This window comes from Vanacampus margaritifer, chromosome 2 (assembly GCF_051991255.1).
Source record: "Vanacampus margaritifer isolate UIUO_Vmar chromosome 2, RoL_Vmar_1.0, whole genome shotgun sequence".
In the NCBI taxonomy this organism is placed as follows: domain Eukaryota; kingdom Metazoa; phylum Chordata; class Actinopteri; order Syngnathiformes; family Syngnathidae; genus Vanacampus; species Vanacampus margaritifer.
This window is the reverse complement of record NC_135433.1, coordinates 41,516,914-41,529,709: the sequence shown is the minus strand read 5'-3', so window position 1 is coordinate 41,529,709 and position 12,796 is coordinate 41,516,914. Positions and strand designations below refer to the sequence as shown.

The following is a 12,796-nucleotide window of genomic DNA, read 5'->3' as shown; positions in this document are numbered from 1 at the left end:
GAAAAAGTTGGTTGTAGCTTTTTCTGCTCTTTAGTATCAAACCACTTTCTGACTAAAAAGCAAAGAAAACAAGCATTTGTCAGAAGAAATAAGCGGAACAGTGACACTGATGCTAAAACAACAAAAAGACTGACAAAAGGGCTTTTGATGGCAAAATCATTTATTTACATATACAAAACTAAAACTCACAAATCAACGTTAACTAACCGCATGACTCGACTTGAATGTCAGCTTTTTCTACTTGCCGTTCGCCATCCACTCCGTGAGCTGCATCAAACTTTCTCACAACCACGACACACTTCCTAACCTTGACATATATTCCGCTTACAACATACAAATACAGTAAACGCCCTCAGTGTAAAGTGCTTAAACTTGTCCGATTTTGAAACATGCTGGCGTTTTTTTCCCCGTCATAATCGAGGTGGCAAGCCAAGTCACTACCTAATCTTTATCTCCTACTCAACAGCTGTACTGATCTCAAATCGAAAGCGACGCAACAGCGCCATCGTCGGGAATACGGTGGTTTACAAACTTGCTGGTTATAGCTGAAAAACATAGGCACCTAACAATAGCCATAAAAAAAATAAAACATATACGGCACATTAATTTGTGCTACTTAAAACTTTGCTGTAACTGTGCACAAAAACTCCCCAGCCAACAAACATTTCCAACAGTGAAACCATTTCCTTTAAAGATGATGTAACAAAAATCTCACTCGTTAAAAAAAAACCCCACACACACCATAAGCAGGACTTCCTCTGAATCATCATTCAACCTTTCTTGGCTTCAAGACGAGCGGACGTAAGTGATGCGCAAGTGCTCCATCAGTGGCTGGCTGTCTGTTGCCATGGAAACCCTCTGCTCCAGCTTCCCGTCCGCACGCAGCTGAAACACTCGTGAAATCTGGAAGAAACAAGACATTTGGACAGGCACGGTTAACGATAGAAAAACGGAAACAATGAGAATGCAGTGTTTAGGTTTGGTACCTCCTTTACGTGAGGCTCCTTGGCGAAGGAGATTCTGGCGATGGAGTGGCTGCGCAGGTTCAGTTGCTGGCCCGTAAGCTCGCCCTCCTCAATCTCCACCACACCTGCACCGGAACAGACATTTTCTTTGTATTCCGGCAGGAATTTACGGTAAAACTAAATCTAAAAGGCAAAGAGAATTTGATTTTGTGTATTTCACCAAACCATACAACTTTGCCTAATGAACATATGTTAGCTTAATGCTAACATATCATGTGAAACGTCTTAGTTTAGCTAACAAAACTAGCATTTATTTTGTATTTTTTTCTGGAGAGCTCAGTATTGTTCATTCGATTTGACATGTCATCATTGCTCTACTTTTTTAATTTATTTTTTATATATATATATAAAAAAATTTTGTATGTGGGTGAGTATGTGTATATGCGTGTGTGTGTGCGTGCGTGCGAGTGTGTGTGTATTCATTAGTTCACCTAAAACCTATTTAAAAAAATCCCATACTAATAATATAATATAATAATAAATTGGCAAATGCAGAAACATCAATGTAAGTTATCACAACGTGGTGGCTCTCGCAAACAGGCAGAATTAAGTAACCAGAATTAGGTTAAAAAATTCTATATACGTAGACCGTGTTTCTATAAATTTTGATATTTGGTTTTTATTTGAGGCCGATATTTTTTCCATTAAAATGTGATTTATGAGGAGGTTAGACCATTGGTCGATATTCAGAGTTTGTTTATTTTTCCAGTTAACAAGAATTGTTTTTTTAGCGATAGTAAGGGCTACAAGTGTAGATTGAAATTGTTTATGTGGTAAGTCAGTTGTTGTTAGGTCACCAAGCAAACACAAGTTTGGAGATAAAGGTATCCTACAGTCCAAAATAGCGGAAAGTTTTTCTAAGACTTTAGTCCAGAAATACATAACCGGAGTACATAACCATAAAGCATGAACATAAGTGTCTGTAGTGTTTTGTAAAACTAGCATTTATGTTATGGTACAACTTATTTCAATACAAACGGGAGCAACACATGCATACAGTACTGACTATGCACATATTCTATCCTCTGTGAAAAATGAAGCTTAGTTACCTGAGTTTTGCGCCACAATAAAAGCCACTTTGTTGGTTCCCGGCTGCATCCGGATGAAGCCGCACTCTCGGTGCAGTGGCTTCTTGGAGTCTGCATGGAAGGCATTGAACCTTTAAAAAAAAAAAACACCAATAGAGGAGAAATAAGTCACAGGTGAGTGGTTCCATCTCATAATTCTGAAAGTGGCTGTTGGAGAAACCGACGCGAAGTTGACAACGGGTTGCCCAACGTGGCTGAACTGAAGCGTTTCCAAGTAGCGGAACGGTTTGATGTTGGGAAAACAGCCTTCCCCTGGTTCGTCAGACTGCCAGGTACCCAGAAGCCAGTCGAGAGGCAGGATGACAGGGTTCATCTCTGCTATGATCGCTAACACAATAAACAATAGGTTGGGGGAAAGAAATTGTTACAGATAATATCCACGTATTAGTGATGACCATTCAAGTGTATTTGTCAGCTCAGGACAATTCTTTCACATATGGTACTGCCATGCAATAAACATTTGAAAATAGCTTTCTGTTAAATGAGTCACTTAACTCTCTTGTAACAAAACATTATGTTATTTACAGTACATACACAGTCATATATTTTATAACAATATATTTTATAATGCATGTTGTCAGTGTCGACCATATTATTTCTTCTTATTTCTTGCCCTCGAGCGGCATCAAACATCGGCTAAAAATATAAATAAGGAAGTTGTTTTATTATTATTACTTTATTATGATGATCTGTTTTGTTTTTCATAGAAGTGATACAGTAAAAATAATTGAGCTATATATGATAACCAAGCATTTTTTCTCCATCTTCAAAAATGATCACATCATTTTTTAATTCAATCAAATAAAGAAATCAGAGCTCTACAGCGACTGAATGCAATGCTCCTGTTTTCCAGCAGATGGCGGCGCCCTCATCAGAATTCCGCAATTCGCCCTCTCGAAGAAGAATTGTCCTGACAGACGAGGTGACTCTTGGAATTTTATTTTTCCCATATAAATACAAATTTTCACCTGTAAAAAAAAAATGCCAAATAACGTCGAACACATTTAAAATTAGATCCTAGACAGCTCGAGCACGGCAGACAAACTTAAATTGCGTAATCGGAGACACTACTTGAAATACTGGACTTTTGTAAGCAGCTTCAACATAGGTTTGGATTTAACGACTAAAAAAATGAATGAAAGTAAAATCACATTCCACCCATTTTATACCTTTTTAGCACATGCAATATACGTCATAAATCAGGAACCACTCGACGGTCTCATTGCCGGTAACACTGTGTTCTAAATTTTTGTTTTTTTAAGATCATTGCATTAATTGCATTTATAACGAAGTGTTAAACTTCCTACCTGATTGATGTGCAGGACAAGCCATAATGTGAATAAACTGAAGCCGGTTTTGAGTGAAATAAGGCAGAGACCAGCTAAAAACAATTTTTCAACGACTGTGCTGTTGACCTCACTCGGCACCCGCCTCTGATACGCTAGGGCATTCTGGGAAATGTTGTTTGGACTGCAATGCAATTATAGCTGTGTGTGTGTATATGTGTGTGTTTTTAAATAGATTCCTTTACTTTATGTACTCCTTCGCATTGTTGATGATGTACTTTGTTATACGACACATTTTAAAGAATATATATTGTAGACTGTGCGTTAAAGCTGCAATATGGAACTTTTCCCCCCCAAATAACTTTACGATAAGCTTTTTATTTGACTATTTATTACTGAAATGCCTTCTAATTAGTATATTAACACCTTAGCTGTTCACAATGGGTACTCCAGCAAGCCTCTGGCCAATAGTTTTCAGACTGGATTCGGTTAGCATTTCCCACGCCCTGTCGTCACGCGGATGTGACGTAATGTGCGTGGTGTGTATGTGAAGAACGGTATGTGCAGTTTAATTTTTTGGCAGCAGGTGGCAGTAGCGATTCGAAATGGAATATTCTACGTTCAGTAGATTTAAATTACATGGGTCAGAATGGCATGGCAACTCGTTGAGGCTGAAATCTATTTAAACAATAAATAAATGAATAAATAAATAAAATGAAGGGAACAGTCAATACAATTTCATGGAACAAATATCATAATATAGGTTGTAAATGTATGCTAGTGCTAAAAAAAAAAAACAGAAGCACACGTTTGGTCTCAATATGATTCTTCAATAATTTATTTCAATGCCACAAATTGACAAATCAATCAATATTGACAGCTAGTATCAGTGCATTTTGCATAGACCATGTGGTGTCTCGTTCGACACTCATTTCAAAAGTACTACTCAAAACAGAAAAGAAACCCAAGTCTATGTTTTTCAACCCATTTGCAATCAAAAGAACAGATTACACATTAGCATCGGCAATCCTTGCTTCTTTTCTTTCGTTCGTGGTCACTAAGGTCTCTTTGGAAATGTCCTCCTTTTTTAAGCCTTGCTCTTTTTACAGTTTTTTAACGCATCCTCCAAGGCGTGCAGCGCCATGTCAGCGTTACTCTTTTCACAGTTGTAGCCCATCAATCCAATACGCATCACCTAGTGGGAAGAAAGTAGCACACATGAGATTATGGGCTTGTAACAGGATCAGTATCATTTAGAAAACATTTGGCATATTGCATCGGTTCTAGCATAGTATACAATGCGATTGTCAATATCAAATTCTAATGTTTCGTTAGCCTAATAACATAATTGGCTATGTCGTTTTTACTTACTGTCAAAACATCAATAGAAATACCAATTGGGTTTCTTTCTGGACACTTTTTGTTTGTTGAATTTTGTTTGAATTTCTTCCTCATTTTCAGAAATGTTTTACGTGACTAACTATACTATTAAGCAGGTTGTTATGTATTAAATTATTTCCAACAGTCTATTTACTTAACTTCATAGCATTTTTATTTGATGCTCTGCTTCCAGTGCATGTAGTACATGTATGTGGAGTTAGATTTTCTTTTCTTAGATTATCCAATCAGATTTCAGCCTGTTTGTGTTGCCATGTTAATCTAATCTGCCCAGGACATTAACAATCAGACGTGCTGCTTTAATTATACTATTAGCAATGGGACTTTTTCTTTAAGCAACTCAATTGAAAATTTTCTGACCCACAATATCATCAGCATTTTGATGATTGATTTGATTCTGATGCTCACCATGCCAATGGAGGGGCCCAGACCGCCGGTCATCTCCATCTGGTGATTCTTCATGATGTACACCAGCAACTCCCTCCAGTCGTAGCCGTCGGGGATGGCGATGGTGGTAACGGAGGGAAGTCTCAGATCCTGCAGGGCATTTCACAAAATTAACACTGAGGAAACAGACACAGGTGATAAACAATCCCACCCCAAAAAATAAAATCGTATTATGTCTTCTTCCTCGTACTCAAGGTCCTTTACTTGTGTTGTCTGCCTCACCTTGTCTGAAATGAAGAGTTTGAGACCCAAGTCTTCAAGCCCTTTGTATAGGTAGGCAGCCACCTCCTTGTGTTTCCGCCAAGACTCCTCCAGACCCTAGGGGGCGACAAAGAGCGATCACTATTGTTTTTGTTTTGCTTGGATTTAAAGGAGAGTACGGCCGGTGCGGGTGATGGGAAAGAGGAGCTGGAAAATGTGATCATTAACTCATTCACTGCCATTGACAGCAGTAGACGTCAAAAATTAATTTGAACTATTTCTATTAGTTTAACTTTTTCCCCTCCATTTTTGTTAACAAGAGTATGAAAGCCTAGAATTTTTTGTACATTTAGAAAAGATATAAAAATTGTGATTAATCGTGAGTTAACTAGTGAAGCCATGCGATTAATTACGATTACAAATTTTAACCACCCGATGCCCCTAATTTTGAACATTTTTTTCTTTCTTTCTTTTTTTTAATAAACTTTTTTTATTTTTAAGAAAAGATTATTACAAATTAGGGGCGTCAGGCGATTGCCATTTTTAATCGTAATTAATCACATGACTGCACTAGTTAACTCACAATTAATCACAAATTTCATATCTGGTCTAATACAATAAAAAAAATCTAGGTATTCATACTCTTGGGTGGGAAAGTGGGAAAAATGTTAAATAATAGAAATAGTTCAAATGAAGTTTTGACGTCTATAGCTGTCGATGGCAGTCAATGAGTTAATATGATGTAATGGACCCTTTTGTGACAGGATGCCACAAACTTTACTAAGTTCACAAGAATTCACTTAGGAAATAATGGAAATTGAATGAATGTAGTCACTGTTATAAAAACTTTCATTCATTGTACTTTTTGTAACACAAGGACTCAGGTAGCAAATTACAGTTTCAAACAAGGGTTTGATATTTGAATGTCAAGCCTGGGGTTAAAGTTTCAAATTATGGTTTTAAGTAAGGGTTGTTAGGGTTTCAAACTAAGGTTTGAATATCAAATTACGGTGTCAAACTATGGATGAGGGCAAAAACTTGAGTTTTAAAACACATTTAAACTTGGATTAGGATTTCTAACTGCTCCTTGGTTTATGATTATGTTTCATTCCTATGGTGTAACCCATTTTTTTGTTTTAAATTTCAATTTGGTTTTAAAATTGAGTTTTTTAGCCAAGCTTTTTCAGTTTTGTTGTTGTCAATTGTGCTCCCTTCAGTCTCCTCTTTAGCAGGTAAAATGTATTCTTTTTTTTTTTCTGTTCTCAGTTTATGACGGTAGTTCCGTTCCTATGGCTCAAATTTCTAACCGGAATTAGGAACTCCTGTATGTCCCGTGACATTCTTTTTGGAATAATTATGAAGAAATCACAACGGCTATGGATTATTTTGGACTTGTAATAGTAGTACTATAATAGTTTTTAGGTTTACCTTCTCAGCCAGAATAGCCAAACTCTCTCTCAAAGCGAAGAAACCCGACACCGGGCCAGTGTGGTGGTACCTTTAAAAAAATAAAAATCATACATGAACGCAAATAAATACAGGAAGTACATTTGTAGCAATGTTCAGTTTCTTTTTAACTCATTTGCTGCCATTGACCGTTATAGACGTCAAACATTCATTTCAACTATTTTTATGAGTTTAACATTTAAGAGTATGGAAACCTAAAAAACTGTAATTGTATTTTTATAACAGATATAAAATTTGTGATTAATTGTGAGTTAAGTCGTGCAATTAATTACGATTAAAAAAAATAAAACTTTTAATTGTAATTAATCGCATGACTTCAATAGTTAACTCCCGATTAATCATACATTTTATATCTGTTCTAGATGCACAATATTTTTTTCTTCTAGGTTTTTATACTCTTGTTAACAAAAGTGCAATTATTTTTTTAACTAATAGAAATAGTTAAAATTAATTTTTGACGTCAATAGCCGTCAATGGCAGTGAATGAGTGTTTTAGTTCATCATAGTGGATTTGCATTTGTGTGTTCAATCATTGATGGACTAATAATAATCCAATGTTGATCTTACATTCTGGCTGTTTCGCCATCACACCCCCAGTAGTTGGACAAATGTGTCATGTCTAAGAGGTACGAGACTGGTTTCGTTTTCCTGTTAAACATCTTGTGGCTGTGCAGGGTTGAATACAGAAACAATGGTGAGTTTACGTCAAAATTTGGTGTATGTTTTGCGATAAGTCCTCCCTTACCATGCTCTGTCATTAAAAGAGATGGGTGCCGTTCCAGGCGGTGCGTTCAGGGCCTTCTGAGATCCCGTGTACAGGATGTCAATATCTATCCGCATCGCAAGGAGAAAAGAATGTTGTTTTTCATGATGGTATATCGGATTTTGCACAATTCTTTTTTATCAATCTTTATCTTACTTTGCTGATCCATAAAAATGGGCGCAGCTCCGAGTGACGCAACAGTGTCCACCAGGAACAGGGAGCCGTGTCTAGAAAGATAACACAGATCATGGGAAGTTGCCCAAAGGCATTTGTTTGCGCAACCAGACAGGTGCACTAGGGGGCGCACTTTCTGCAGATGTCTCCGATGCCGTCGATTGGGTGGCACAGACCGGCAGATGACTCTCCGTGTGTTAGGAAGAAGAGCACTGGCTTGTGTTTCTCGATAGCCTGAAAACATGTGGAGGAAGTTGTTTTATTATGTAAGATTTTTTTTTTTTTCACACAGTGATGTCTTGAGATACGAGTGACCCAAATCAACTCAAATCACTTCACAACCAGTAGCAGTTTGGGAGATAGTGACCAATTTTTTTACTATACTTTAATGGCATTTCCATTTATTTCCATTTGAATGTTTTGAGTTATGAATGTTATCACACAACAAATTAACTCATATCTCAAAGCACCACTGTACTGGACCCCAAAAAAAGTTGAGTTATTCTTACCTGTCCAATCTCTTTATTACTGAAATAATTCCCAGGCGTTTTCTCAAGTCTATGTACATTAGCACCTAAAAAATGAAAAACACAATTGAGTGACTAAGTCAAATGCCAAGTAGCATATTTTACACAGTGAAGCTCCTAAATCCAAATGTAAAAAGCCGTACCCATTCTCTCTGCAATTTCCGCAACGCGCTCCCCCCAAATCCCGTTGATGGCGATGAGAACGCTCTCCCCGGGCTCTACCGCATTAAACACCGCACACTCCATAGCGGCGTGGCCCGAGCCGCTCATGGATAGCGTCATGTTGTTCTCTGTCTGAAAGGCGTACTGGATCCCCTTCTTTATGTCGTTCATTATCTAATATATAAACAGACATAAAAAAAACTACGCTCAAACACCAACGCTCATAAACCATGTTTAAGTTATGGCTCCCTCTAGTGGTACATGAAATAATTGCTGCCTAAGTACAGTTGTATTTAACATGTAACGTGAAGACATTTGCATTTAATTGTTAAGAAAAAAAAATATTTGCGATTTTAGTCAATTTTTGCTGATTACTCTTAATAAGCCACCACACAAAATACTTCCAATGGGCCAATTTGACCTGCGCGCCCCCCAAAAAATTGGACCAAAAATGTACAAATTATGAACACATTATAAATATATATTTTTTTACACATTGTTAGCGACAGTACTAAAAATGCATTAAAAATTATTATTCTAACCTCCTCGCTGCATTTTTGGTTATGCAGAAGCGTCTGAAATGTAAATTGGATTATTTTTTTTTTTACTTTATCTTGACTACACTCATTAAGCTACTAAACATAACAGGAGGTTTAATATTTATTAATTAATAGTGATAGGATGAACAATATGGCATTGAGCCAAATGGATTCTATTAGCAACAGATTAAGAACTTGCCATGATAAGACTTTTATTGTTTGTTTGTGTAGCGATTCCCAAAGTGTGGTACTGAAGCGCCTTCTAGTGGTCTGCGGAAGAATCACTGAATTAAATACAAATAAAATTTACAGAACTAAAGTATCAAATATATTACTATTATATTACACGTTTTTTTGTAATTAATACAGTACAGTATTTTTTCATGTAAAGTGATTTTTTTTGTAGATTTTTAGTGCAGTACTTTTTTTTTTTAAACTACAGTCCAGTTGTATTTAACTTTCAAGTACAGTAAGATACATTTGCATTTAATCTTGAATACCTGTTTTTAAATATTTAAGTGCTATCTTTGCTTGTTTTTTTAAGTGCAGTATGTTTTTTCAGCTTTTCAAATTCTGTAAATTATTAATTTTTTTTATTTTCTAGCCTTAAGCACCATGTTAATGTTCAAACTGTGCATGTTATAGTGTCTTCTAAGAATAAATATACTTAAAAAAAATACTAAAAAAGTACAGTTCAGTTGTATTTAACTTTTTACTACCATACAATAAATTTGCATTTAAACTTCCAATGTTTTTTATTTATTTTATTGAAATTTATTGTAGGCTATAATAAATTTTACACTCTAAAAAGTGTTGGGTCAAAAGTAACCCAACTATGGCTCAAAAATGGACCAATCAACTTTATGGGTCAATTTGACCCAACTTTCTGGGTTGTTTTATACAAAATTACCCAATTTTTGACCCAAGTAAAGGGTCTGACCATGAGTTGTTTTATATGAATTTCTTGACTCAAAGTTGGGTCAAATTGACCCAAGTAAAGAATTGGTCCATTTTTGACTCATAGTTGGTTATTTTAGACCCAACTGTGTTCTTAGAGTGTAGTATCTGCATTTGAACAACTTTTTCTAGTTTTTGATGAATACTTAGACCTACTAGCTATTCTATTTTAATGTTGGCCATTATGGTACTGTACTTGGAGAGGTAAGTATTTTTCGAGCTGGTTTTGAGTGTAAAAAGTTTGAGAACCACTCCACATGCAAGAAGAGATTCAAGTCTATAGGTCCGGATCCACATAATCAATTAAAATAGAAATGACAAAGTATGAGTTATTACAAATATAGTGGGGGCTAAAAGGCAGTCCTCCCTTTTTTAAAAAGTATGGTTAAAAAGTTGATTCATTACCTCATACATTTCTGGATGCAGGTGACCAATTATGGGCTTGGCCCCCGCAGCGAGGACACGCGGGGGGACGTTGGATGGTCCCGGTCCGAACAAATAGCGCAGAGGCACCTCGAGCGGCCGCAGCATGCCCGCCGGCGGGGGGATGGTGACGGACGACATGGAGCGCGGGTCCAAGCGCTGCGTGAGCGCACCGTCGAGCGCCGCGGCCGCCTGCTGGGCCAGGAGCCCGCCCTTCCGGCTGAACAGAGTCCGCTGCATCATGTCCTGTGCGCAGGGTGAGACTGAAGCTGAGCTCTGAGCCCCGTGCGCGTTTTGACCAAAGGTTTTGAAAGACAACAGGTCTTTGACCTATTGGGCATGGGGCGGTGTGCGTCATTGGATGCAAGGCTTGACAGTGGAGGCCACTTAGACTGGATATTGACACGTATTTGTTGCACTTTTCATAGACAGCACCGTGTAAACGTGTTGGCTTACTTTGCCTTATTTTGTGCTAGCAACTAATTCATCAGCATTTTTAATAACAAAGCAGCAAAATGCGCACAAAATAGACAAAAGGGTCAAAGACTTGAGTCATGTTAGGAATCTCTCATAATCTATGGATTAATGTTATAGTGGCTAAACATCTCACCCATTTAGATTAAAATTGAAAATTTCATATTCAGAATCCCAATTCGTAGCTAATTTCCACATGAAAACATAATTACATATTCTACTTTGAAGGGTTTCATGTTAGCTGTAAGATTAAAATTCACTCATTTTTTTTAATCGATCAACTAAAATCAATGAAGTATACTGAGATGAACACAAAAAGACAAAATCAAACACCATTTGCTCTATTTATTGTGACCTCATACTAGAGCTGTCAAAATGAATCCATTAATCGACAAGTAGTTGATTATCAAATTATTCGACAGCTATTTGAATAATTGAGTAATCGTTTGGAGCCATTTTTTAAATTCAAAATTCTCTAAATCATCTGATTTCAGCATATCAAATAACTGTTTACGGATTTTAGTAGTCCTTCATGAAAGAAGACTGATTATCTTCTGTGTTTAATCAAAATGTTTGTCTGTTTTCACTTTGGAAGACAATGACCAAACCTGTAACATCGTTCAACATCAACCCTCCTTTATTTTAATCACTATATGAATACAAATGGTTATTAAACAGTAATCAGGGGGAAAATGTGTTTTTTTAATATACTTTAATGCAAAATTATTATCATACAATCGAGCTTAAACCTATTTGTCATTACAGACTAATTATATAAAATACTGCAAAAAATGTCACGAAAACAACAAAGTGGTATCCAAAGACTTTAGCACAGTACTGTTTATGTGAATCACCACAATGGTGGTTAAGTATTACAAAGAATGTGAATAAGTTACAAAATTGGCTTTCCCTTTAAAAAAAAAAAATGATACTCATTAACACACCCAAATCATAATACACTCCAGCTGTTTCTCCAATTAGCCTTAACCGACTTTTAATATTCTACCGTGGTCATGTCTGTTTCACGCATCTAGGAAATGGAAAGCACTCCATTTGGCGATTCACCTCACAAGGGCAGCAGCTTTGAACCGGTTCAGGTTAGTTTACAGCAAATGTTTTATTCATTTTTTTGCCGTCTATCTGATCTGTTGCACGGAGTGACATTGGCTTTGTGAAGAGGAGGCTCCTCTCTGCTCAGCCAATCAGCGAATATGCAAGCACACAACAGCCACACGCCCACACCCGTGCACGCGCGCACACACGCACGCACATGATTACCAGTGCTTTCAAAACAATTGTTAAGTTTTACGTCCACGTCCGCCTTGAAAATGTGGCGAAATTCCCCTTTAAAGCTGTTACACTCTAAAAACAGTTGGGTCAAAAGTAACCCAATTATGCATCAAAAATGGACCGAACCACTTTATGGGTTCATTTGACCCAACTTTAAGTCAAGAAATGGGTCTTTTAGTGTAAAATGACTCATAAATATTCAGATCCTTTACTTGGGTCAAAATTTGGTTCATTTTGTATAAAACAACCCAAAACATTTTGAAAAAAAGATTGGTCCGTTTTTTACCCATAGTTGGGTTATTTTTTATCCTACTGTTTTTAGAGTGTAGTTTAGTTAAGTGTAAAAAATATCTCTCTAGTAACATCTCATAAAGCAGAGGCAAGATAACAAACTTTATTTATGTATATTTTTTGACTAGTCAAAAAGCTGATTTTATTGCAGTGATTTAATCCTCTCCGATACTTTTTCATCCTGCAGTTATGTCATGCGTTGCAGGCTGAGGTGTCCTTATCTGTGTCTAGCTGGGTAAATAATTAGACCTTTGGTAAATAAGTGGGACCCGTTGTTACCCTAT

The 12,796-nt window shown here is 36.8% G+C and overlaps 2 protein-coding genes across 2 annotated transcripts; both read right to left on the bottom strand.

Moving 5' to 3' along the window:
- Positions 1-142: 142 nt before the first annotated feature.
- Positions 143-3,569, bottom strand: thap4 (THAP domain containing 4). Its single transcript, XM_077557844.1, has 5 exons — positions 3,421-3,569; positions 2,278-2,440; positions 2,075-2,184; positions 987-1,090; positions 143-903 (listed from the first exon to the last, which is right to left on the bottom strand). The coding sequence occupies exons 1-5, from the start codon at positions 3,443-3,445 to the stop codon at positions 787-789; spliced, it is 519 nt and encodes a 172-aa protein (XP_077413970.1). The 5' UTR covers positions 3,446-3,569; the 3' UTR covers positions 143-786.
- A 639-nt stretch (positions 3,570-4,208) lies between these two features.
- On the bottom strand, positions 4,209-10,746 carry agxtb (alanine--glyoxylate and serine--pyruvate aminotransferase b). The gene is made up of 11 exons (XM_077559176.1): positions 10,440-10,746; positions 8,520-8,712; positions 8,359-8,423; positions 7,983-8,083; positions 7,832-7,902; positions 7,658-7,742; positions 7,480-7,578; positions 6,874-6,943; positions 5,467-5,562; positions 5,206-5,334; positions 4,209-4,594 (listed from the first exon to the last, which is right to left on the bottom strand). Exons 1-11 carry the CDS (start codon positions 10,698-10,700, stop codon positions 4,487-4,489), a joined length of 1,278 nt encoding a protein of 425 aa, XP_077415302.1. The 5' UTR covers positions 10,701-10,746; the 3' UTR covers positions 4,209-4,486.
- Positions 10,747-12,796: the final 2,050 nt, after the last annotated feature.